We start from the raw sequence: 26,030 nt of genomic DNA on the forward strand, positions 1-26,030 counted from the left end.
ACACGAGCACATCTGTATGTGGAATGGTCCCAAGAAAGTTGATGTGAACAGCCCTGTGATGGCTTGAAGTCTCAGAAACACTGTTGAAATTATTGTAGACTATGTAAAAGGACACAATGACAAAATATGAACAGTGTTCAGACTGACAGAGGTGTTCCCATTGGGAGTGGGTGTGTATCAGGGTTCAGTTCTCAGCTGTTCATACTGGTGATGGAATACATTAACAATCAGGTTGGAGGGGACAGATCAATAAAGCTGCTGTATAAAGTTGATGTGGCATGACAGATGGACTCTAAACAAGGCCTTCAGCAAATAACAGGGGAATGGAATATAAAACTGAAGGCACACAAGATGTAATTGAGTACAGTAGGATAGTTGTAATAGTCGCAAATGTGGACATATAAAGAAGTTGAGAAGTGAGATAGAAAACAGTGGAGCAGGTTAACAGCTTAAATTATGAGGGAAGGGTATTTGTGGATAGGGAAAGTCGGAATGAGGAGATCAAAGCAGAATCCAGGCCAACATTGCTCTCTCAGGATGAATGAGTTTGTGTCAGTTCCTCACTACCACTCACTCTTTTTCGGCCAATACAATTTTATTCTTTTCATATAACATCTTAGTTGGGAGGGTGGCCTTATGGTTAAGGTGTTTGCCTTGCAAACACAAGGTGCAGGGTTTGAGTCTCATAAGGGACAATTGGCTAGGCTTAAAATAGCTCGCAAGGGCAGTTAGCTTAGTATGAACCTATATTGGATAATTGGCTAGGCTTAAAATAGCCTTTAAGGGCAGTTAGCCTACTATAAACCTAAACCTAAATTTCTTTTTTTACCTTTCTCATTACCCAAAATAAATGCATTGACTGAACCATTACATTTTTAAAATTCAAACCACCTTTTTCATTTTTATTATAAAGTATCTCTCTTTTCACTGAATTCAACCTAGGACCTCAAATTAAACTAAAAAAAATCTCCAGTAACTCATTTTCCATTCATTTGGGAAAATATGTATTCCCCTAAATATGTTTTTTTTCAAAAACATAGGTATTCAACATATATGTCTTAAATAAAAACTTTTTCCACCAAACCATTTTTTTATTTGTTCCATATCTCTCTGCATTTACTTTTTTATACTCACCAAATTTCTTTCTCAAAACCATTATTTCCATCCTTTTGAAATATATTTCACTTTTTATCACTCCAAATTTCTTACACTTCATTTTATTTAATTGCAAACCAATTGTTTTAAACTATTTTTCAATTCTTATTATGTCACTTATATATCCCTTGTTTTTTGTATTAAAACTAAATCACATGCATATCTCATACCTGCTGGTAATATAACATTTTCTTCCATCTCCCATATTGCCTCTTTCATTTCATACATACATGTCTGTACTACTGCATTTATTACTAATACAAATAAACACATACTCATCGGGCACCCTTGCTTTACTCCTCTCTTAGTACTTATTTTTCCCATCCATCCATTTATTATAATCTGTACCTATGGCTTTTCATAATGTCTTTATTATATTAATACTTCTCTCCTATACCATACGTCTCTAAAATCTACCACCATTGCTTCATGGCTTACATTATCAAAAACTTTAACTATATCACATCTATTATTTGCTTAACTATAATTAACATCCTTTCACCTCTCTTCCTTTTATACCCTAACCCCCTTGTCTTACTACCTCATCCTATACTTTCTCCATCTTTTTTGTAGTATTTTTAAAAATATTTTGTCAGTATTACCTAACGTAATGGCCCTATAATTTTTATCTTTTCTTTCATCCTTTTTCCATATATTTTTTTTTCATTCCACCACATCTTCTTCCATTATACATTCTATCATACATTAATTTAATATTTTTAAAACTATTTCTCTTTCATGCTTATTTATTTCCTTATAATACTCATAACTTAGGCCATACAATCCCGGTGCTGATTCATTCTTACATTCTTTTACTATCTTCTTTATGTCCTCTGTTGTTTATCATTTTCTAAAAACCCTCTTTATTCAAATATATATATATTTTCATCTTCAATTTATCTTTCCATTCATTTCTTGTTTCATACATTTTTCTAAAAATTTCCCCACCACCTCCATAATATCTTATACTTTGTATTTTTGTCCCCTTCACTATCTAATATAACATCCATCTTTTGTTCTCTTATTTTTACTTGTTGTTGTTGTTTGTCTTTTCGGCTTTTCCCGGTTAGGGGTCACCACAGCGGAACTCCAGTCCACTAATGATTGGCAGTAGATTTTTATGGTGCCGAGTTGCCAGCTCGACGACCAAACTTCAGCGAAGGCATGCCCATTCACGCATGTCTTTAGGAGGCCACTTGACCACGATGAGGACATGCAGACTCCACACAGAAGGCACTCCAGCCGAGAATCGAACAGGAGAACCTCTTGCTGTGAGGTGTTTCCTAAATAAGGAGGAATATTCTCTTTCTTTCCTTCCAGAAAAAATCTTTGCATATATAACATTATTTTACTTTCTCTTTTCTTGTCATACATGTCTATTTCCCTTACTGTTTTACTTCCTTGTTAGATATGTTTCTCGTAGATTTGTATGATATCATTATATTACTTCCTATTTGTTTTTTATTTTTCTCTCTACTTCTATTTTTGTAATTCTGCTTATACACTACTTCCCATTGTGTCCAATTTTTATTAAATGGTCTCATTGTCATATGACCTTTCCATAATCTTTATCTCTTCCTCATTTCTAAACTATGCATTTTTGTCTTAATTCCGTTTCCCACCACCCTATCCTAGCCCATACTGCTCTATGATCTGAAAACCCTGCTGTCTGTACTCCTTCAATTACTTCTTCCATGTATTTAGAGTAAATTTTAAAATCAATTTCAGTCTTAAAAATTTCCCTTTCTTATATCCATTTTCTGTTCATTCCTCATTTAAATTTCCACGTTTTATTCATTCTCTTAACATCATAATATCATGTGTTATTTTCCTTTTTTTCTTTCAGGTTACAGAAAAAAATTTCTTACTATCACTATTCACATATTCACTAATACAAATTGTTTAATTATTTCAAACAACTGTTTTCTTTCCATCATATGAACACACATACATAAATAACTATTAATCATATACATCGTGCCTAATTCTAATATCACACATCATTACCCTTCCTGGTAATACTATTGTCATAACTACAATTCTTATTACTTAATTTTTATTTCTGATTTCCTTCTGATCAAAAAATCTGCACTCCCACGTTACCTGTTTTCTTTTTTTTTTTCCTATCCATGTTATATCTGGTATCTAGTAAGCAAACAAATCAGTTTTTATTTTTACACCATTCCACCACCACCAAACATCTTATATAATTTCTAATGCTATTCACATTTAATGCTAAAATTATATCATCATTTTTATTTTACTGCATGCATTTTATTTCCAGCTCTTATTTTTTTTCCTTCTCCTAAGACTCTCACCAATTGTTTTTTCATTATTTTGTTGTTCTTCTTCTCCTTCTTCCTCTTTTCTGTCTAAAAGTACAAATCTGCTTTTTTTCAAAATTATTAATTATCAGCACCTTCTATAGCAATATTTTCTTTGTTTATCTTTTTTTCTGGATGATCCCAAAAATAAATTTGTGTATACATATATATATATATATATATATATATATATATATATATATATATATATATATATATATACACACACACACACACACACACACACACACACACACACACACACACAAATATGTGTGTGTGGGGGGCCGGAGCCTAGATGGCTAACAGAGAGCAGTGAATTTTGCGAGCTCCATATACTAGTATAATAATATAGGAAATTTTATTATTTTCAAGTTTAAGACATCATAAACCTATAGATAAACTACTAAACTACATAAATATCAATTTTGGTGGAGATATACAAAAATTGTCCTGTCAAGTAACTTGGAGATATATTGAGAAACTGAATATGAACAATTCAAGGAATTCTCATCCAGATGCTACTTTGAAAAAAGAACTGCAATTGATGACATCTACCTTACAGGAACTATCTTTGAAGATGGATGGCTTTAAAAATGACTTAGAAAACCTCAAATTAAATTCTCAAAAACAGACTGATACTCTTAAGGAACTATTACAGCAACACCTTACAAAAATATCAAATATAGGGACTTCTCTAAATGACATTGAAGGGAGACTCAAACAGGAATTTCAAAAAGAATTTCTGCTTAAACAGAATACATGGCTGTGTAACAAAATAGAGGACTTAGAAAACAGGGAAAGGAGAAACAACATAAGCGTCTTTGGTCGACATGAAAACACTGAAGAAGATATTATTTTAGACTTGAAAGAGGGATTTTCATTTGGGATTGAAAGAGCGCAAAGAGGACTGAGGAAACCTGCTTCTAACTCAACAAATACTCCACCTAGATCCATAGTTATAAAATTTCTTTCATTTCTGGGCAAGGAAAGTACAGTTGTGTACACTTACCATAAATGTAGATGTTTGAGTGTATTCACTGTTGCAGTCATTACATTTGGGTTATCTGCTTGCAGGTTGCCCTCAGTCAGCCTGATTAACAAAGTCTTGGGTCCTGCGTCAGTTGCTGTCCCTTCTTCCATGACGTCAGGTCATCAGGGGTATAAAACATGCAGCCAACGTCATTACATCAGTTTATCATGCCCCAGATGTCAGGTGCCCCCCTAATGGGAAGCAATTAAACATACAAGCACAAAGATATACCTCCAACAAAAAAGCAAATACACCAAAAAGGCTTTTAAGCATAGTAAAGGAAAGTAGAGGTATAGCCAAAAGAAGTTAGGGGGGCTGGAGGGAAGGTAACCAGGACTGCAACAGTGAATACACTCGAACATCTGCATTTATGGTAAGTGTACACAACTGTACTATGTTTTTTGTGTTTCACTGTTGCAGTCATTACATTTGGGTAGATTCCCAAAGCTATGCTTGGGAGGAGGAATTTAGATAGCATTAGGGCCAGCTATAAGGCCCTGTAAAACTGCAGTGGCAAAGCCAGTTCTGGATTTAGAGAAAATTGGCAAATGATAATGCTTGGTGAAAGTATGTACAGAACTCCAGGTAGCAGCTTCTAGGATGTCCCTGGTAGGGACGCCTCTGAGAAAGGCTGTAGAGGTAGATGTAGCCCTGGTGGAGTGAGGTTTGATCCCCTGGGGGATAGGTTTTCCATGGTGCTTATAGCAGAAATGAATGCAATGGCTTATCTATTTAGAAATGGTTTGCTTTGAAATAGTCTTCCCCTCTGCCCCTGCAGCAAATGCCACCAACAGTTGTTCAGATTTTCTTTGAGGTTTAGTCCTGTCCTAGTAGAATCTAAGTTGTCTGTGCACATCTAAGGAATGCAGTATCCATTCCCCTTTATTCTGTGGATTGGGAAAGAAGGTTGGCAAATGAATGGACTGATTAAGAGCCACACTGGATACCACCTTGGGCATGAAGGATGGATTGGTTCTGAGGGACACCATGTCCACATGAAAAATGATGAAAAGCTCCACTGCAATAAGGGCCTGTAATTCAGATACCCTTCTAGCTGAAGTGATTGCTAAAAGGAAAGCTGTTTTCCAAGAAAGAAATTTTAAGTCTGCAGTAGCAGATGGCTCGAAAGGAGGTAGAGTGAGTTTCTCCAAGACAAAGTTAAGGTCCCAGGCTGGGGTTGGAGCTCTCCTGGGTGGTCTCAAATTTTTGGCCCATCTGAGGAACTGCTTGAGCAGTGGAAGAGAGAAGAGGGAAGGTTCTGTGTTATAATGAGCTGAAATGGCTGAGGCGTGGATTTTAATGGAGGAAAAAGACAGGCCCTTGTGAAGCATCTCAGTTAAGTATTGTAAAATCTCAGGTAAATTGGGCACTGCTGTGCTCATTCCTTGAGATTGGTTCCAGGCACAGAATCTTTTCCATTTTTCAAAATAATATTTTCTAGTACTAGGCCTCCTCACCTCTAAAATTATATACATCACAGGTTTGCTGAGGGATGGTAAAGGAGAGATTAAGTAATTAGCCAAATTGCAAGGTTCAGTGTTGGAAGCTGAGGGTGCAGAATCTGGTTCTCCTGCTGAGACAGATGGGAAGAAGTCTGAGGCAGGTGCCATGGAAATAACCGTGACACACTGCGCAGAGGGGATGCCAGTGTTGGCGTGGCCAGTCTGGAGCAATCAAAATCGTCCTTGGTTTGTGATGTTTGATTTTTAGTAGTACTTTGGAGAGCAGAGGCAGAGGGGGGAAGGCATAGACTGATAGGTTTTTCCAGCTGAAGGACAGAGCATCCACTTTCCAGGCTTGTTTGTGGGGAGTCCTTGTGCAAAATTTGTCCAATTGGTAATTCTGGGGAGAGGCAAACAGGTCTATATCTGGGCTCCCCCATTTGCTTGTCAACATGTTGAAAATCCTTGGTTCCAGTTTCCACTCGTGTGGGTCCATGAGGTTTCTGCTTAGTCTGTCTGCCAGTGTATTTAAGTTTCCTGGCAGGAATTGAGCTTGTAGGTGCACTTGGTAGCTCAAGGTTGTGTTCCACAATGCCATGACTAGACTGCAGAGGGAGTAAGAATGTGTACTCCCCCCTGCTTCTTTATGTACCACATAACAATGGTGTTGTCTGTCTTTACCATTAGTTGTTCTGGAAGAATTAAATCCTTGAAGGTTGTCACAGCATTCTGTACAGCTAACATTTCTTTTTGATGGATATACAGGTGCATTTGACTTGGGTTCCATTTGCCTTGAATGCACTTCCCTGCCAGGTGAGCCCCCCCCCATGCATTGTCTGATGCATCTGTTGTTAGGGTTTGGGCGGCAGGGGGTGGTGTGAAAGGTAGTCCCTTGTTTTGGTGGCAGGCCTCTGCCCACCAAAGGAAGTCTAGGTGTAAGCAAGGTATGATAGGAATCATTGTTTCTAGGTCTTGAGAATGTTGACACCATAGGATTTTTAGATACCACTGTAGTTTCCTCACATGCAGTCTTGCATATGGAATTAGAAGAATGCAGGAGGCCAAGAACCCCAAGGCTTGCAGTATTTGTCTTGCAGATAGCAAGGTTTTTGTGGACACTTGTTTGAAGTAGGTTGTCGAATGAATTTGCTTTTCTGGCGTGGTAAGCCATCTGGGAAGTTGTATTCAAGCTTGCTCCCAGGAATATAATTTGTTGACAGGGTACCAGGTGTGATTTCTTTTCATTTATGGTGTACCCCAGACAAGTTAGAACCATTTTTACAAAGGCCAGATCAATCAAAAGTATGTCCTGGCTTTCTGCCTGAATTAGACAATCGACCAGGCATGGGTATATTTGAATATTTCTTTGCCTTCAAAATGCAATAACTGGAGCTAGGCGCTTTGTGAATACCCTGGGCACACTAGATAAGCCAAAGGGCAGTGCAGAGAACTGATAGTGTGTGTAGCCTGCTTTGAAGCGTAGGTATCTTCTGCAAGATTCCCTGATTGGGATGTGCAGGTATGCTTCTTTTAAATCTAGTGTTGCCAACCAGGCATCTCTGCCTAGCATAGGAAGTAATTGGTGAAGAGTCAGCATCTTGAATTTTGGAATCTCCAAAAAAGGTGTTTAGAGTAAACAGGTCCAGAATAGGACACCATGAATTGCCTTTTCTGGGTACCAGGAAAAGTCTTGAGTAGAAACCTTTTCCCTTTTCCTCTTCTGGTACCAGCTGAATAACCCCCATCCTTAAGAGAGAAAGTACTTGTTTTTGGGCCTCTGCCCACTGATTTGGGGGTAGGTCCGGCCATCCACTTGGTGGTGGCAACGTATGGAAGTGAAATCTGTATCCCTGGGACACTATATTTAAAACCCATTTGTCCTGGGTAAGGAGTTCCCAATTCTTTGCATGAAGAGCAATCTTTCCCCCCAAAGGGGCAGTCAGTTGATAAGTGCTTGGAAATTTTAAAAGGAAGTCATTGAGACAGTTTACCATAGGGGAAGTCTTATTATTCCCAGACCTGGAAGTGGAGGCCCCCCACTACTTAGTTCTGTGAGTCCCCTGGGACTGAAACCTGGGGTTTTTGTTGTGTCTGGGTTTGGCTTGAGAAGACCTGGAAGGGGCTGGAAAGGACCAATTCTTGGAGGACCAGTGCCTACTAAATCTAGGAGGCTGAACTTGTAAAAAATCGTTAACAGTTTGCATAGATTTAGCTTTATCTTCCATCTTTTTAAGAACTTCCTCAGCCTTGTTGCCAATTTAGCTTTATCTTCCATCTTTTTAAGAACTTCCTCAGCCTTGTTGCCAAACAGGCGGTCCTGATTTAACGGAGCATCCAACAATTTAGCCTTAACATGATCAGGCAAAGATTGCTCCTTACGCCAAGCATGCCTTCTGAGCACAGACCCAGCAATAGCAGCCCTGCAAGAGGCCTATAATGAATCAAAACCACATTGCAAAGTATGTTTTCCACCTTTTTCGTCAGAATGCATTAAATCCTGTAATTCTTTATTTTCCATACAGTCAGGAATTAACATCATTTTCTGTTTAAACAGTCCAATAACATGTTGCTGATATTTTAACATATGAAACTGGCAGTTTAAAGCCCTAATGGCCAAGGTTGCAGAAGTGTAAACCTTCTTACCCCATCTATCCAGCGCCCTGGAGTCTCTATTAGAAGGGGTAGGATTTTTAGCAGTAGAAGCCTTAATGCCCTTGGGCCCCTGTGAAATAGTCTCTGGATCTGCAATAGGATTTTTGAAAAGGAACATGTAGGACTCAGGGACCCTGTAGTATCTGTCAGGTTTTCTGGGAACAGGAGGCAGGGAATCAGGGGCCAAACTAGATTTCGAGAAAGCATCATCAACAATGTCTAGTACAGGAGGAATAGCTAAAGGCCTATGCTGAGGTAGGAGAAAGAAATCCCTAAGCCTCATTTTTGAATCAGAAAAATCCTGGCTTTCCCAGTGGAAATGCTCCCTTAGAGTACGTAAGGTTTCCCCAAAAGAAAAATCCTCAGGAGGGGAAGCAGAGGGAATAGAGTCCTCTGCATCCAAATCCTCATAAGTAGGTAAGGGCAAATCCAGATCATCACAAGAGTCAGAAAAAACAGAATCCTGATCAGAAGATTCATAATCAACCTCAGTCCGATGCCTCTTAGAAGGGAGGGGGGGTTGGCTACCCCTGATTAGAGTTATTAGATCTTCAGCCATTCTTATCATTTGTTTTTTAGGCATAGAGGCCTGAGCATCATTTTTTTAGACATGGATCGAGATTTAGGCCTAAGTAATGAAGGAGGCGTCAATTTAATATGCAAGTCCGTAGGCCTGAATACACCCTCAGAAGCCAGTGCCTGCACAGCGGCTCCGGACCCATCCAAGGTAGAGACATCTGCAGGTTCCATAGTTGAAGCATCTCGCGGCATACCGGACTCCAAATGGGTCTCAGTAGAGGCCTGTGAATCAGATGTAGTAGGTATCAAAGGCTGCGAAAGCACCTCACTGAGTACTGGCGAACTGGCGACTGGCTTTGGAGAAGCGTCGTCGGCAGTTTGGACCTCGGCGGCCTGTCTCTGTCTTTATCTTTGCGTTTTTTCAGAATCCCAGTAGTCGGATGGCTATCCGACAACATTTCTGGATAATTAAAGTGAGAACCGAAATTTTTAGAGGCGAAATTATACCGACGGTGGATAGTGCGCTGATTAAATAAAGCGCAAAACCAACAGCAAGGTACGTCGTAGTCAGGGCCTAGGCAAGGAATACAGTACGAATGAAAATCTTTATGAGGTATTTCCTTTCCACAAGTAATGCAATTATTAACTTTTACTGACATTGGTAAGGAGCAAGAAAAAGTTTCCCCTACAGTATACTTAGCTTTAGTTGAAGACTTTGGTTCTGAAACTCAAAAACAAAAATTTCAGGAGTCGGCCGACCGGCACTTGCGAACTGCTTCTGTTTCAGGCACCTCACTGCAAGAAAGACTGATGTAATGGCATCGGCTGCATGTTTTATACCCCTGACAACCTGATGTCATGGAAGAAGGGACAGCAACCGACGCAGGACCCAAGACTTTGTTAATCAGGCTGACTGAGGGCAACCTGCAAGCAGATAACCCAAATGTAATGACTGCAACAGTGAAACATGAACATCTAATATTAAAATCTGCTTGGAGAAACTCACCCTTAAAATACAATCAAAGCCTGATAAGGTTTGACAATGATTATTCTTCCCGAATACTAGAACAAAGGAAAAAAGTCTGGCCAATAATAAAACTGTTGACACAAAACAACATTAAAGCACAGCTGCCCTTTCCAGCCAAGATAAAAATACTTCTTGCCAATGAGATAAGAACCTTTAATGACTTAGAAGAAGCTACTATTTTCATCAAAAACAACAACATAGTGCCTATCCCAGAAGAAATGGAATGGATGGCCCCTATTCTTAAAAAATAAAAGAAACAAATCCTTGGACTGATGCTAGAAAGAAGAAACAAAAAACTGATTCCTAGATAGCTGTCCCAAAAAATAACTCCTACAACTACATCTCTCAAAGTATCAACTAATGTAGTACATCACTTGTCATCTGTTTTTATTTTTAAAAAAGGAGGGTTTCTTAAACAGCTGAGAAACAGTAATGATTTATTCAGAATGTTCAAAGAGTCCAGTAATTCTTCACAAAGGTGAACACTGGATTTAACTTTATTATCTTTAAATACCAGTGGCTTAAACAATGCTAACAAGAAATCAAGTCTACTGAAATATTTAAAACTGAACAAAGCGCACATTGTCTTCCTTCAAGAAACTCATTTCAAAACAAATGACAATTACAAATAGAATCCTAAGGAATATATGATATTGGCGCAATCCACTTATAAGACAAAGACAAAAGGGGTAACGATTTTATGGAAAACAAATGTGATTAACCCAGAAATCATTTAGAAGTATGAAGATAAAGAAGGCCTTTGTGACATTAGTAATAGTTAAATATATTAACAGAATATGGACCTTAGACAATCTATACTGGTTCCAAGGAATTGGATCAGGAACTGTTAAAAAACACTTGGATTTCATTTCCAATAATTATAAAGGCAACTTAATATTAGGAGGATATTTTAACTGTATATTTGATATTTCTGAAACTACAAATAAAAGACTGCTGTGTATATCTGCTGTATCAAAAGCTTTAAACAAGTGGGTAGAATCATTTCATCTTGTAGATACTTTCAAATTTAAAGAAGATAAATCTTTGTTGTTTTCCAATCAAGATCACATATTTGGTACCTAAACTAGAACAGATAAAATATTTGCTGCCCATGACTTACACTCTAAAATCATTAATTTCTCAATCACTCCCTGCTCCTTTTCAGACCACAATTCATTGATACTAAAACTTCAAAATGGGTACAAACCATGAATCTTTAACTCCAGAATTCCAGCATATATAACTAAAATTAAAAAGTTCAAACCCTGGTTATTATCTGAATTGCACTTCTTCTTAGATATTAATTACACCATAGAGATAAATAAAATAATAATATGGGACTTATTAAAAGCTTACATATATGGTAAAACCCTAACCCGGTATACAACAATCAGAGAATGGGATTCTGAATTATTAGATCTACAATCCAAACTTTTGTCAGTAAAAGCTGAAAAAATCAAAATCATTTGGAGATGAAAGAGAAAGTAGAAGTATTAAACAATAAATACAACAAAATTCTAACACATAAAACTAGTTTAGCTTTAGAAAAACTCCGTAACCAAAAACCACACTGAAAAAAACCCTCAGGTCTTGGCAGGCAAACAATTCCAATAAAAAGCTGAGAGAGCGATAACTAAATACACTGCAATGAAACGTTGGTAAAAATAAAAACGTGTTTAATCCAATAACAGTTTAGCGCTTTCACTCACACAAGTTGAGCTTCTTCAGAACTAATCACCATTTTAAAAAAGACAGTTTATATGCACTTTTTGGCACCATAAATTTTTGAATTTCTTAAAGACACAGTAATCAATGTTAACCACAGTATTCTACATAACTATATAAATTAGTATCATATATATGAAAAATTAGTATCATATAAATAAAAAATAATAAAAAAATACATAAGTAAATAAATAAAAATTTCTTTAGAAAAACTAAAAATTAACACCTTGGCCCACTTCTTCCTGTCTGTTTGAAAAAAAAAAAAACAAAAAAATATTTCTCCTTTCCTAAACTTTACTTGCTAGTTGTTCCAGTGATCAGATTTTGCTGATCCCTGAGCTTTGTATTTGGTTTCTGTGTTCCTCCATTTTCTTGTGTGGCCAGAGGTAGTTTCTTTACTCACCAGTGGGAGTGGGGAGTACTGAGCTGCTTGTTTGTCCTCAGAGGAGTGGTTAGAAGCAGCAACTTGTAATTTGTTGGCCATTTTGGGTCATTTCCTGTTTTTCCAGCCCCTGCTATAAATGGAGCTGCACACTAGGGCAGCTACGGTTAAGCAGATTTAAACTATTAGGGCTACCTAAAGTTCACTCTTCAAATTTTCCCTTAAAACTACCTTCCTCAAAGTGTACTACTGTTCTATTTAGTGTATCCTACAACTATAAATGATCTCTACTTGACTCCCAAGTAGATTATTCTCTATCCGTATAGCTAAGCACTTGCTCCTACAGTACTTATCACCTCGATACAGCACTCTTGTTATAGAAAGTACCCCAAAAAAGCAAACCCCATTTCTCGGTCACCCACATCCCCCAAAACCTTTTTTTAAGTTTTTCTGTCTATTCCTTCTAGCATGTCGAGGGATCAGTTGCTAATATCCTCTCCTGCTCAGCTGGTAACCTGGGATTATTGAGGCAATGTTACAATTGCCTCATGTACACAGACAACCCTCTCCTCCTCCCACAAAACACAAATACATGAGATGCAACTAGCCAAACTGGAGGCTGAGCTCTCTCAACATAGGACTGGCAAGACCAGGCAGGAGGAGAAGGTAACCACACACACTATAGACCCAGTCTCACATAATACCATCACAACCTCAAAGCATACACATAAACACACAAAGACATACTCGGAGGCTCTGATCAAAAATCTACCAAAATAGCAGAGGCCACCAAAGCAGACACCCAAACAACTACCACCTCAGAACACAACACCTGCATCACATAGACCACACAGTCAGAGTGTCAATCAGTCACAGCCCTTAAGGCCAAACACTATGCCAGACACACTAGTCATTGGTGACTCCATAGTCAGACACATTGACGACCAGACTGAGTAAGGAGAGGGTCACAGTAAGCTGCCTGTCGGGTGCTAGAAACCGCCACATAACGCATGCACTCAGGTCTCTCAACAGCAGGTACAAGTACGACTCAATCATTGTCCACGCTGGTGTAAACTCCCTGGACTACATGAAAAGAGACATAGAGGAGCTCTCTGATTATGTAGCCCAGGCAGGTATGACCCTGACCTTGAGCAGTATCCTACCTTCACCAAGAATGATGCCACAATACAGAGATAAGATGATCAGCTTTAAAAATTGGCTTAAACTCTGGTGTCATTCAAAGGGGATCCAATGTCTGTCTGCCTGGGATGACATGCTGGACAAGCCATGCTGCCTTGCACTTGTCACCCTGGATTCCGGATTTTGGCAAAGGCTCTTGCCACCCCATAGTGCCTTTTTAGGCAAGGCTCAAATTCTAAACCTACCACCCTAGAACAAAACAAAGAAAAAAACTAAGGGTAATGCTGCTCAATGCCAGAAGTCTCAACCTCAAGATGCAGAGGCCCTTCTCAGTATGGAGAACATCGATGTCTGTGCTGTGACAGAAACCTGGTTCAAGGCTCCTGAGAGCACCCCAGCACTATCAGGTTTTACCTCATATCATGCTCCGCCACAAAACCGGACAATACCAAGAAAGGAGGAGGGTATCCATATTCATCAAGGACACCCACACCTCAAGATTGGTGGCATCGACGATGCATCAGAAACCATCCAGGTGCAATTAACCATAGGCAAGACTGCTCTGCAAATTGTAGCATGTTACAGGCCACCCGAAACTCAGGAACCTCACATGGCCTTCCTGAAAACACTGGAGGGATAAATGTATCTCGAACACCATCATACTAGGTGACTTCAACTACCCTAATATAGACTGGGAACACTACTCAAGCCCAAACACTCTAGCCCAAAAGTTCCTGGAATTCATAAACTCAAATGCCATGGAACAACTAGTCACCATCCCCACAAGAGGAGAGAACATACTTGATCTCATCATCATGAACATGGGAGCACAATGTTCAACGCCAGAAGTATACCCCTCACTGGTGAGATCTGATCACAAACTAATCTCGCTGGAGGTCCTCATCCCCCCCACCGAAATGAAAAATACCACAGTAAAGAACTTACTTCACACTTCTAAAGACTAGTGTGGTCTCCTTTAAGGCCCCTGAGCGGTTAACATTACTCAAACCGCTGAATCACTTACAAATGCCTTCTACCAGCACCTGCAGGGCTGCATGGATCAGGCAATCCCAAGCAAAACAAAGACTCTTTGTACCAAAGGCAAGCGTCCAGTCTGGTGGACCCCAGCCATAAACAAACTCTACAATAAAAGGAGAAAGCTACTACAAGATAGAGCAAAATCCTTAAAAGGTAAGACACCGCTGATCACTATAAATAAAAAGCTAAGAGCTCTCATAAAATCATCCAAAGCTAATTTTGAGAAAAAAATAGCTAAGGACTCTAAAGACAACCATAAAGCATTCTTTAGCTATGTCAGAAACCTAGGAGGAAACTCCCAGATATGTTCAGAATTAGTTCAAAATGATGTAAAGATTACTGATCCTACAGACATTGCCAACATACTGGCTGACAGGTTCAGTGCAAACTTCTCCCCACCCTCCCCGCCTAAAGAAGAGATATCTATACCAAATGATTGTAGCCCCCCAAACATCTCCAACGCTCAGGTGAGAACTGCTCTCTCCAAGGCAAAGAACACGGCATCCATGGGACCTGATGGTGTCCCTGGCTGTGTGCTCCATGAACTCAACGAGGAATTAAACCCACAGTTAGGACAGCTGTTTAATCTTAGTCTCACCTCCGGATGCACTCCAGGAGTGGCGACAGCGACTGTGGTCCCACTCCACAAAGGCGGTGCCTCCACCGACCCTGGAAATTACCGTCCCATTAGCTTGACAAGCCTGATCTGCAAAGCCATGGAAAGGATCATAATGGATCTCATAATAAAAGACATAGGGAATTTGCAGACTTTGGATCCAACCCAGTTTGGCTTTGTCAAAGGCAGATCATGCCTTTTAAACTTGGTTGACTTTTTTGAAACAGTCACCAAGGCCATTGACGAGGGAAAGGCAGTCCATACAGCCTACCTAGACCTGGCAAAGGCTATACAATAGCCCACTCGGATATCATTGAAAAACTCATCAACTTAAATGTAAACCCATACATTACAAGATGGGTTGCAAACTGGCTGAGTGACAGAACCCACAGGGTCAGAGTTGCTGGCGCCATGTCAGACTCTAAGCCTGTCACAAGTGGTGTCCCACAGGGCTCAGTCCTGGGCCCACTCTTGTTTGGCATCTACTTTTCTGAAGTACAAGCAAACACAGGAGGGTTATGGCTGACAAAGTTCGCAGATGACTGCAAACTGGTTGAGAACACATCCGACACAGACATCCTTCAGAAGGGTCTCACAGAAACGGATAACTGGTGCCAGAGCCATGGCCTCAAGTTAAATGCCAAGAAATGCATAGTCATACCCTTCGGGAAAAATAAGGTTACCCCTAGCTACCATATAGGTGGCAATCCCTGAACACAGAAGAAGTTATTAGGGACCTGGGAACCCAGGTTGACAGTAGCCTTTCATTCAACACTCATATTGCTAAAGTAGTTAGGAAGACCTTCTACATTGCCCACCTTATCATGAAGGGATTCACATCTAGATCAAGGGAAGTCATAGTCTCCTATACTCATCACTCATCAGACCAATGATCGAGTACAATGCCCCATTCGGAATGTATCTGACCCGACACTTGCAGCAGCTGGAGAGGCCACAAAAGTTCCTCACCAAAAGGATAAAGGGTCTCAAAATCTGTCTTATGCTGCACGACTGAAAGAACTCCAGTTATATTCAGTGCTTGCTCAGAGGTGACCTATGCCTGACATACAAGGCCATGTCAAACCCAGATTTGATGAATATGCTTCATCTCAAAAATCTAGATCCCTCAGAGCCACAAGGGCGGGTGACTTAAACCTCGACACGGTTATTAATAGGACGTGCTGGAGGGATAGATTCATCACTCAAAGACTCCCTATGCTGTGGAACAAAATCCCGGTTTATGTGAGGCAGAGCACTCGCTGGCCTTGTTCAAGAGGAATCTTGACCAATGGATGGGAGATCGCAGATACACCCCAGGGGTTACCTCAGTGTCACTGCTCGACAGAGGCACAGCTAAATAATGGGCATAGTTTCTCCAAACTAAGGGGTGGCGTAAGCCACAAAAAACTATGGGCTAGGCTTATAAATGCCTTCGGGCAGATAGCCTAGTATAAACCTATGAACCTATGAACCTATGAATCTACACAATTCATCCACAAGAATCAAAATACAATCAAAAGCTAATAATATTAAAAGTATCTTCCATGAAAAGAAGGGGAAAAATGTATCAGATATAGGTGACATTCTTGATGCCTATAGAAATCACTATATGGAACATTTCCAAAAAGAAAATATACATATCGATCAATTAAATCTAGATGAAAAATGTTCCAATATAAAAAAAAAATAGAAAAATTAAAACTAGATCTGCAAGCACCCATATCCTACAAAGAAATTACAGATACAATAAAATAGGGTAAAAATAATAAAGCTCCATGTATAGATGGCATAATCATGGAAATATATATTTTTTCCTTCAAAGATATTATCCCTGTTCCATAAAACTCTGTTAGAAATTCAGTCACAAGCTTTAATACCACCCTCTTGGAGATATTCCTTAATCACACTAATCCTAAAGGAAAACAAATCCTCAAACCTCTGTAACTCATATAGACCTACATCCTTATTAAATAATGAATATAAGATATTTATGACAATATTAACTAACAGAATGAAAATACCACTATCCAAAACAATAAATAATGATCAAACTGGATTTATATATCATAGACACACACATGACAATATTAAAATGATAATTTCTCTTATAGATTATATTAATAAAGAAAATAAAGAAACACTCATAATTGGCTTAGATATAGAGAAAGCCTTTGATTCTCTAAATTGCAACTATTTATTCAAAATTCTTATGTTATTTGAATTTCCTCCTTCCTTTGTTCATCTACTAAAGAATATATATACAAATAATTTAGCATATGTTAAGCTAGGTCCTGTCAGCTCTGAATCTATACATACAACAAAGGGTACTAAACAAGGATGTCCCATGTCACCGATTCTATTTGCTTTGGCTATTGAAATATTGGCAGATTTAATACGTAACAATACAAAAATCAAAGGAGTAGATGTTTATGAATAATACAATTCTAAAATAATGCTCTCTGCTAATGACATATTATTAACATTATCCAATACAAAAATAGACATTAGAAGAATTAGATATTTTAATTGACACATTTTACAGGACTTCAGGACTCCATTTCAATAAATCAAAATCAAAATTTTTATTTTTAAATTAAAAAAAATTGCAGACAAAGGGGAATCACATTATAGGGAAACAAGAATCTACCTTAAAATATCTAGGAATTGAGTTATGCAAGGATAATTATGAATTAGTCTCAAAAAACTACAATAATATCATCAATACAATTAAAATCTCTGTGGAAAAGTGGAACAAAATAATATTAACATTTGAAGATAGACTACAGTTAATAAAAATGGTTTTACTACCCAAAATTCTATATATAGCTTTGGCAATACAACTGTTACCAGAAAGGAATATACTCAAAGAAATAAACTCATGCCTAATAACATTTTTATGGTTTCCCAAAAGAAGCAGAATACATCATATCAAACCATGGAAACAGGGAGGATTAAACTTTCCTGATATAGAAACATATATAAAAGCATCAATATCTAAAACAACCTCATACTGGAGTAGTCTAAATTATTCTGCAAATTGGAAAGAATTACTAACTGTAATATAAATAAATGAATTTGATTTACAAAAAAAATTTCAAATAACAGATAAAAACAATTTGCCATGGAACATATTATGCATTAGTGTGCAATATAACATAATTAAGCCCACTAAAACTCGTATGATTAATTATTACATTGACTCATTTAGGAAAATTATTAAAGCAAATGTGGCGACCCCTAACCGGGAAAAGCCGAAAGACACAACAATTAATGCAAATATAGATTTAAAAATCTGGTTTAATCTTTTAACACCATTCATAGTTAAAAAGAGCTATCCACATAAAATATACAGAGAAATAATTAATTCCTGGGAATAGACAGGATTTGTTTGTTGGTTTCAATGTATCAAAGAACTAAAAGTTCTGGATATGCAAACAATAGAAACAATATACAAAATTCCACAATAAGATTGGCTAACTATGCAAAGCATTCTGACGTATTCACAAGATTTATGCAGAATAATTAGTAATTCTTCATTTAAAGAAATACCTAAACATACGAAATACCTATTTGAAATCATATATTATGATTATGACATGGGAAATAGTATTTTGAAAATTTACAAGATATTGATAAATTATAAAACAACACCCAAGTCCTCATATTGGAATTATATAACAAAAGGACACTCATTACAGCTAACTGAAGAAATTAAATCAAATATTTTATTATCACTAAAACATAAATCCTTTACACAATACTGGAATGTATTTAATTGGAAATGCTTGCACAGAGCATTCTTAACTCCAGATAGAATTACTAAAATTAATTCTTCCACAAAGGGAATATGTTGGAGGTGTGAGCAAATACACAATGCAGATTGGAATCACATTTTTTTCAACTATGTTAAAATTACGCCATTTTAGAATGGTATTAAAAACTTTTTACAAGCTTTATTTAATGAATCATTTAACTTATCTAAAGCTCTAGTATTATTAAATGTGTATGAAGGTCCTCATTTAAATGAGTCAAATATGTATCTAGTTTGGACAATACTTGCAATCTCAAGGAAGTGTATAACAAGAAGATGGAATACAAACACAATACCGACTTTGGAAGATTTCTACAGCCTACTGAAGAACACAACATTTTTGGAAATTAAAATTAAAGAATTAAGGATTCATCCTAAGCCATTTATTAACAATCCATGGAAAAAAGTCTTATCATTGATTGACACTTTACAATAACTGAACAGATACACTTTGATAACTGGACTGTTATACCTATAAAGTAATTGTATATATTGAGCTCTGTTATAGTGTTAGGCTGATGTAAATAGTGTACATAGTTATTTAAGATGTTATATACAAATACTATGGAATTTATTCAACTGTATTTGAAAACTAAAAAAAATTTTGAGAAAAAATATGTGCGCGTAGATATATACACACACACATACACACACATACACACACACACACACACACACACACACACACACACGTATATGTGTGTGTCTGTGTGTGTGTATACACATAGTTTGTGCAAGACACTTGTGGCTGTGATGTTAATCATTTCTTTTCTCTTGGCTGTGATGTTAATCATTTCTTTTCTCCTTTACCACATGTTCCCTGCATACTTTTATGACTGGCAATTCACTTGGCAACAAGGTGAGTTAGAGTTCACCCTAAAGGCTCACAGATGAGCTTAAACCCGAGTAAAGGGGAAGTGCACTTGCACTGTTAGAGAAGAATATCTTGGGCATAGATGCTTCCAATGGCTTGTCAAATGGTTCATAACCATGGTGGATCACAGCAAACCTAATGCACCCATGTGGCAATGACTGGGGTTAGCTAGCAAGAGAAGGCTAACGACTCCAATAAGGGCCCTCAAAGTTCGATGGTAGGAGGAAAAGTACCATGGCTATGGAGAGAACCAGAAAATATTTTAACAGAAAGACAGCCAAACTGGCTCCCAGCCCAGACCTCTTGGTACGTAGGTAAACAGACCTCAAGACAGGGGCGTGGTTTGATTCAGGCTGGACAGCATGCGCCTGTCTGACTTAGGTTTGGACCTGTTTAAAGAGACTGCCTTTATCTCAGGACCTCTTCTGGGAGCATAGTAAGGAGCAGTAGGATAAATAACACTAGTAATAAAGTGGGAGCAGGCGGCCATAATTAGCAGGCTGCCTGGTGGACCTAGGGTCCCCCTCCTGCTTTGCAATTATTTCTTAGTCAACAGCCAACAGGTTTGGGAAGTATGGACACCCATGTCACTGGACCACTGGTTACATGTGACAAGTATGTCAAGAGTAATAGGCTCTTTCAGGATTCAATCAGCCAAAGGTAAATGGAATGCACAACAAATGAATACCTTTCAGCTGGTGGTTCCTGGCTTCCTGGCAGGTATTGATGATTAACATAGGTTTAACGAGACCTGTCCCTGAGCCAGAGAAGTAACTGAGAGGAGACTGAAAGGGAAAATGCAGGTTAAGGTAGAAGACAAAGCAGGGGGTGGTACAGATGCCATTGAGTAAATTGGGAGGAGGCATTTGATACAGTTCTCAAAGCATTCCTGAATGCACCAGTGATACCTTCTGTACAAATTGCTCTACTGTATTTAATTAGTCTATAGAAAACAAGTATATAGATAATATGACTATCAAGGTGCCTCTCTTTATGGTTGCTGAATAAACTTGGTCAAGTATTGCATAATGGTTTGCATGTGTCTGTGAAAGGGAGCGTACAAATGGACAAACGAGAGGTACAGATGGACAAACTGATACTAAAAAATGAAAAAACCCACATCTTTTATATACTGAATGTTTATAGAAAAAATGTAAATGGGGGGGTTAATTATCAAGAAATATTAATAGTCTGTAGCTGGCAGATAGTCTGTAAACTCCCTGATCTGGCACTCCTTCCTTCGGAACACCAGATTCATGTCATGCCCTCAGACAGCATGAAAGCTAAATGAAAAGCAAGGTCTCTTTTCCAACCTGATTCTTCTCCCTCCTCTCCTATGGAGAACAGCCAGGTCCCTGTTATGCCCTCATGTTTACACGAGGAGCCAAAAAAAAATTGCAATTGCAGTCACTCCTTTGTGTATGCTTCTGCACTTCAGTCATTTTCCTGGAGTATTTCATTTTAAGTAGTCTTGGAAATAAAATTCTTGCTTCTCCCCCCACACTTTTTTCAGTCAGATTCATATATACTTATGTACATATTTTGAAGTGCTCAGCCTGACATTTTGAAGCTTCTTTTAAGAAATGCTGTAAAAAGTCATACAGATATCTTAAATTGTAGAAATAGGGAGATGTGCCTACAGGCTTCCTCGCATAGCTGGCAACTATAATGGTAGCAAATTAAAAAAATCTGGCAGGCTATGCATTTGCTTATATTTTGTTTATGTTAGCATCTGGCAAATAGATAATGACATTGCAATCTTCTAATGTAAAAAAGCAAAAGACTATAAATCTTACTAGAATAAATGTATTACTGCCTACATGCAGAAAGAATGTTATGACAGCTTTGTCCAGATGGAAAAGGGTATGCAATCAAGTATCTGAACCTACCTGTGAAGCAGCAAACTGGAGTTTCTCTAGACCTACTAAATAGCGATTTCTCATCAGATCAACTTCATGCCGTTTGCTATTCAGTAAGGCTTTGAAGGTCAGAATTAGCTCTAGGTAGGATGTTGGTGTTACATAATTGTGTCTTCTCAGTGTAGAATAAAATTTTTCAGAGAGTTCTTTTACATTTTCTTGGAAGTACTTGCACATTGAGACGACTCTGTAAAAAAATCAGGTATCTGTAATTCCATGGTGAAACAGAGTATGTAACTGATTTATTCCTTAATATCTATATCTTTTCGGAAACATATGATATAACCTATAGCTTCACTGAGAATAGAATACTACTTAAAATTGATAAGCATTCTTAATCTGAGCATGGCTAACAGAATTACTGAATAAATGGAAAAATCTCTGAAACATGAAAAATTGTATATAAATCTCACAAGAATAATAGCATATACATTTTTTATTCAAAAGTTATGTGAGGTAGTGGCCCTTATACTGTTGAAAGTACAGACTCTGACTCTTGTATTATTAGACACAGGATGATACTGGCACACAATATGGGAAAAAAAACAAAACTGATGTCAATAAAAGATGGAATATCATGAAATGAGCAGGTGAAAGTGGTAGTGCATGTGAGAGTTAGTGCTAGGGTTGGGGAGAGGTCTTGCATGCTTGAGTGAGAGTATGTGTATTTTACGGTTAGGGTCATGGTTAGGTTAGGGGACTGATGTAGTGTTTTTAGTGAGTGCTTTTGTGGCTGAGTGTGTCTTGTGTAGTTGTGTATTGGCAGTGTTATGGGAAGGTTTTAATGATAGTAAGGAGTAGGGTTAGGGTTGAGGGAAGGGGCAGAGTTAGAGTTAGTAGCCATTACTAAGGTGGGAAGCGGGGGGGGGTGGATCTAACTGTAGATCTGATGAAGCTCTGTTAAGGTTGAATACGCTCATCAATTTAATATTTATTTTTCAATAAAACAGTATCTTTTTCTAAACAAGTTGAAAGTGAGTGAGTACGCTGAAGTATCAACTAAGATTGGCTACAGTTAGTGGCTCTTTTTTCTAAATTTTAAGGAGGCTCAGCAAGCAACTTCAATGGTCAAGAAGTACCAGTTTTCCCTGTGGGCTAACATTTTTCCTTAATGGTGGGAAGCATATTACTCCCAAGGTTGGAAAACATTTGCATCTCACTACAAGAATCTGTTCTTTATATAAATAAATAAATATATATATATATATATATATATATATATATATATATATATATATATATATATATATATATAATATACACACAAATGCAGCGCAGTTCATTGGCACTCATTTGTGCAACACAACTGAACTGCAGTACAGACTGAGTGACAGGAAATTTGCTCAAATGCATGTTTGTGCGATTTACAGATGGTTGACAAAGGTAAGTGCTGGAGCTTGAAGTTTGTGTGCAAGGGTGTGTGTTTTAGGGTTACGGTAAGGGTTAGGTAGTGTAAATCACACAGTGCCACAGGAGTTACTGCTGCACACTGTGACACATTCTGCAGGTCTGAAAGAAAAGATAGATCATAGGTGATGAAAGTAAATGCCATCACAATATACTGGACAGCTGTAATAAGCCGAGACTTTTTACTCGTATTTGTTCTAGTCACTACACAGTTTAATTCTGAATAATTTCATAATATGTATTAGATACTAACTGAAAATGTATACAAGAAACACAAGACACAAACTGAAAAAGACAAAACTCAAAATCTGAGCATAGAAGTTCACCAGAAACCTTAATGATTAGCACTTTTGTCCGTTCAAAAACAATTGGACTTCATCAGATAACAGTTCTTCAAGTCATTCAGTCTTTTATAACAAACAAACCTCCCTAGTAATTAGTTAAATCAGCCTATTCCAAACTAGTCAATCGTATATTAAAGTGACAGATACAAAAATTCCTTAAAATTTCACTGAGACCTTACATAAAGGTATTTCTATAAAACCATGTATGTTTTCATATTAAAATTCACTTTTTGATAAAACATAAATTTACACTCCTCAATAACCATACTGTCACTACTCAAAAAAGAAATATATATGAATCATATGAAACATATAATGCACAAAAATGAATACACAAAAAAATAGTCAAAAGATGTTGAAATAAAATGAAATGAAGCCGTATAATCCTATCTTTCTAAGGCCTTCAATTTAAGCAGACAGTAAATGGAACTAAGCTCATTCAGCCCTGGCCATGAACATGCATTCAAACTAAGTTGCCAAAGCAACTCCTTTCTTTTCAGATGAAATCCTATAGGCCCACCCCTTGGATCCGACTGAATCTGGTCTATAACCATGTATTTGAATGAGTGACTTGGGCATTCACTAATATGCTTCACCAATGAGCTAGTATCCTTACTTTTCTTAATATTATATTTGTGTTCATAAATTCTGTCTCTGAGTCTACGTCCTGTCTTACCAGTGTAGAACCCGAGACAGCATTCGCAAGTAGCCAGATAAACCACAAATCTTGAATTACAATCATACTTATTTTTCAACTCAACAGCTTCCCCTCTTACCGTGAATGTATTCCCTATTTTTATTTTAGCACAATAGGGACAAAAACCACATCTAAACATTGCCCCTCAATTACTTGTTTTCTCCTTATCGTTCATATTCTCAAAAATATTTTTAAAATTAGAACCCTTTCAATACACTATATTAGGTGTAACACTCACTTTCATTCTAATCTGTTTATCATTCAATAATATTTTCCAATTTTTATTTAGTACCCATCTGATTAAATTATGTTGGCTGTTATAAGTAGTAATGAAGGACAAACTGTACTGGGTTTTGGAATTATTCTCTACATCCAAATTATCCACTACATTATGATCCTGACTAGAAACTGCCATATTCTCATTACCATTAAGTGAATTATTAAATGTACTTTTATTATTATTATTATTAGCATTATTATAGGTTCATAGGTAGGTAATAGGCTATTGGCCCTAGGGCCTATACAAGCCTAGCCAAAAATGTACCCTGGCTTTCGCTACCCAAGAAAATTATTTTCCTATGCCCCTGTCAAGCAGAACCACAGAAGTGATCCCCGGGGTGAATTTCCTATTACCCATCCAATCATCAAGATTTTTCTCGAAGATTGCTAATGAGGAGCTCTGTTTGACATAGATAGGTAGTCTGTTCCAGAGTATGGGAAGTCTCTGGGACAGGAATCTATCCCTCCAGCATATTCTGTTTATTGTGGTGACAAGATTTAGGTCCCTAGACCGTGTAGCTCTGAGGGATCGGGATTTCTTTAAGTGAGGCATGTCCAACAGCTCTGGGTTTGACATAGCTTTGTATGTTAGGCAGAGATCGCCTCTGAGTAGGCGATATGCGATGGAGTAAAGCTGGAGTTTTTTGAGACGGTCTGTGTAAGGCATCTGTTTGAGGCCAGTAATCCTCTTTGTGAGGTATTTTTGCGGCCTTTCCAGTTGTTGTAGATGTCTTGTGAGGTACATACCAAAAAGGGCGCTGTACTCTATAATGGGTCTAATGAGTGATGAGTAGAGGGGAACAATGACCTCTTTTTTTTCTGGATGAGAAACCTTTTGTGATGAGGTGTGCCACATAGAAGAATTTCCTGACCACTTTGGCGATGTGATTATCAAAGGAGAGACTACTGTCCACCTGTGTCCCAAGGTCTCTTATCACACTTTTGGTGTTAAGTAGACTACCGCCTATGTGGTAGTTCATGGGTACAGAATTTTTATCAAAGGGGATGACAATGCACTTTTTGGCATTGAGCTTGAGACCATGTCTTTGACACCATGCATCTGTCTCAGTGAGGCCCTTTTGTAGGATGACCACATCATTAGGAGTTTCAATTATGGCTCCTAGTTTGCAGTCATCTGCAAATTTAGTTAGCCAAAGACCTGTGTTAGCCTGTACTTCAGAGAAGTAGATACCAAACAGGAGAGGACCCAGGACTGAACCCTGTGTTACTCCACTTGTCACTGGTCTGAAGTCTGATTTGGAGTCTGCTACTTTCACAGTGTGGGTTCTTTCAGTAAGCCAGTTGGCAACCCATCTTGTGACATAGGGATTTATACCTAGTTTAGTGAGTTTATCTATAATTCCAGAGTGGGGGATGGTGTTGAACGCCTTGGCAAGATCTAGATAGGCTGTGTGAACCACCTTACCTTCATCTATGGCTTTGCTGACTACTTCAAAGAAGTCTATCAAGTATAGGAGACATGATCTGCCTTTTACAAACCCAAACTGTGTGGGGTCCAGGGTTTGGAGATCTCCAATGTCTTTGTTTATGAGTTCCATGATGATACGTTCCATAGCCTTGCAGACAGGTCTGTTGTGGCCCCCCTTTATGGAGTGGGATAACTGTCATGGTGCGCCATTCAATGG

General features: G+C 38.0%; 1 protein-coding gene across 1 annotated transcript in view; it reads right to left on the reverse strand.

The window, feature by feature from the left end:
- Nucleotides 1-26,030, reverse strand: part of DNAH3 (dynein axonemal heavy chain 3) — a 2,217,123-nt gene that overhangs the window by 303,431 nt on the left and 1,887,662 nt on the right. The window contains exon 49 of the mRNA XM_044089509.1: nt 21,628-21,844. Coding sequence (XP_043945444.1) covers nt 21,628-21,844 — 217 coding nt within the window. The remainder of the gene's footprint in view (nt 1-21,627; nt 21,845-26,030) is intronic.

Source organism: Protopterus annectens, chromosome 12.part0 (genome assembly GCF_019279795.1).
Source record: "Protopterus annectens isolate FY-2018-M chromosome 12.part0, PAN1.0, whole genome shotgun sequence".
NCBI lineage: Eukaryota > Metazoa > Chordata > Ceratodontiformes > Protopteridae > Protopterus > Protopterus annectens.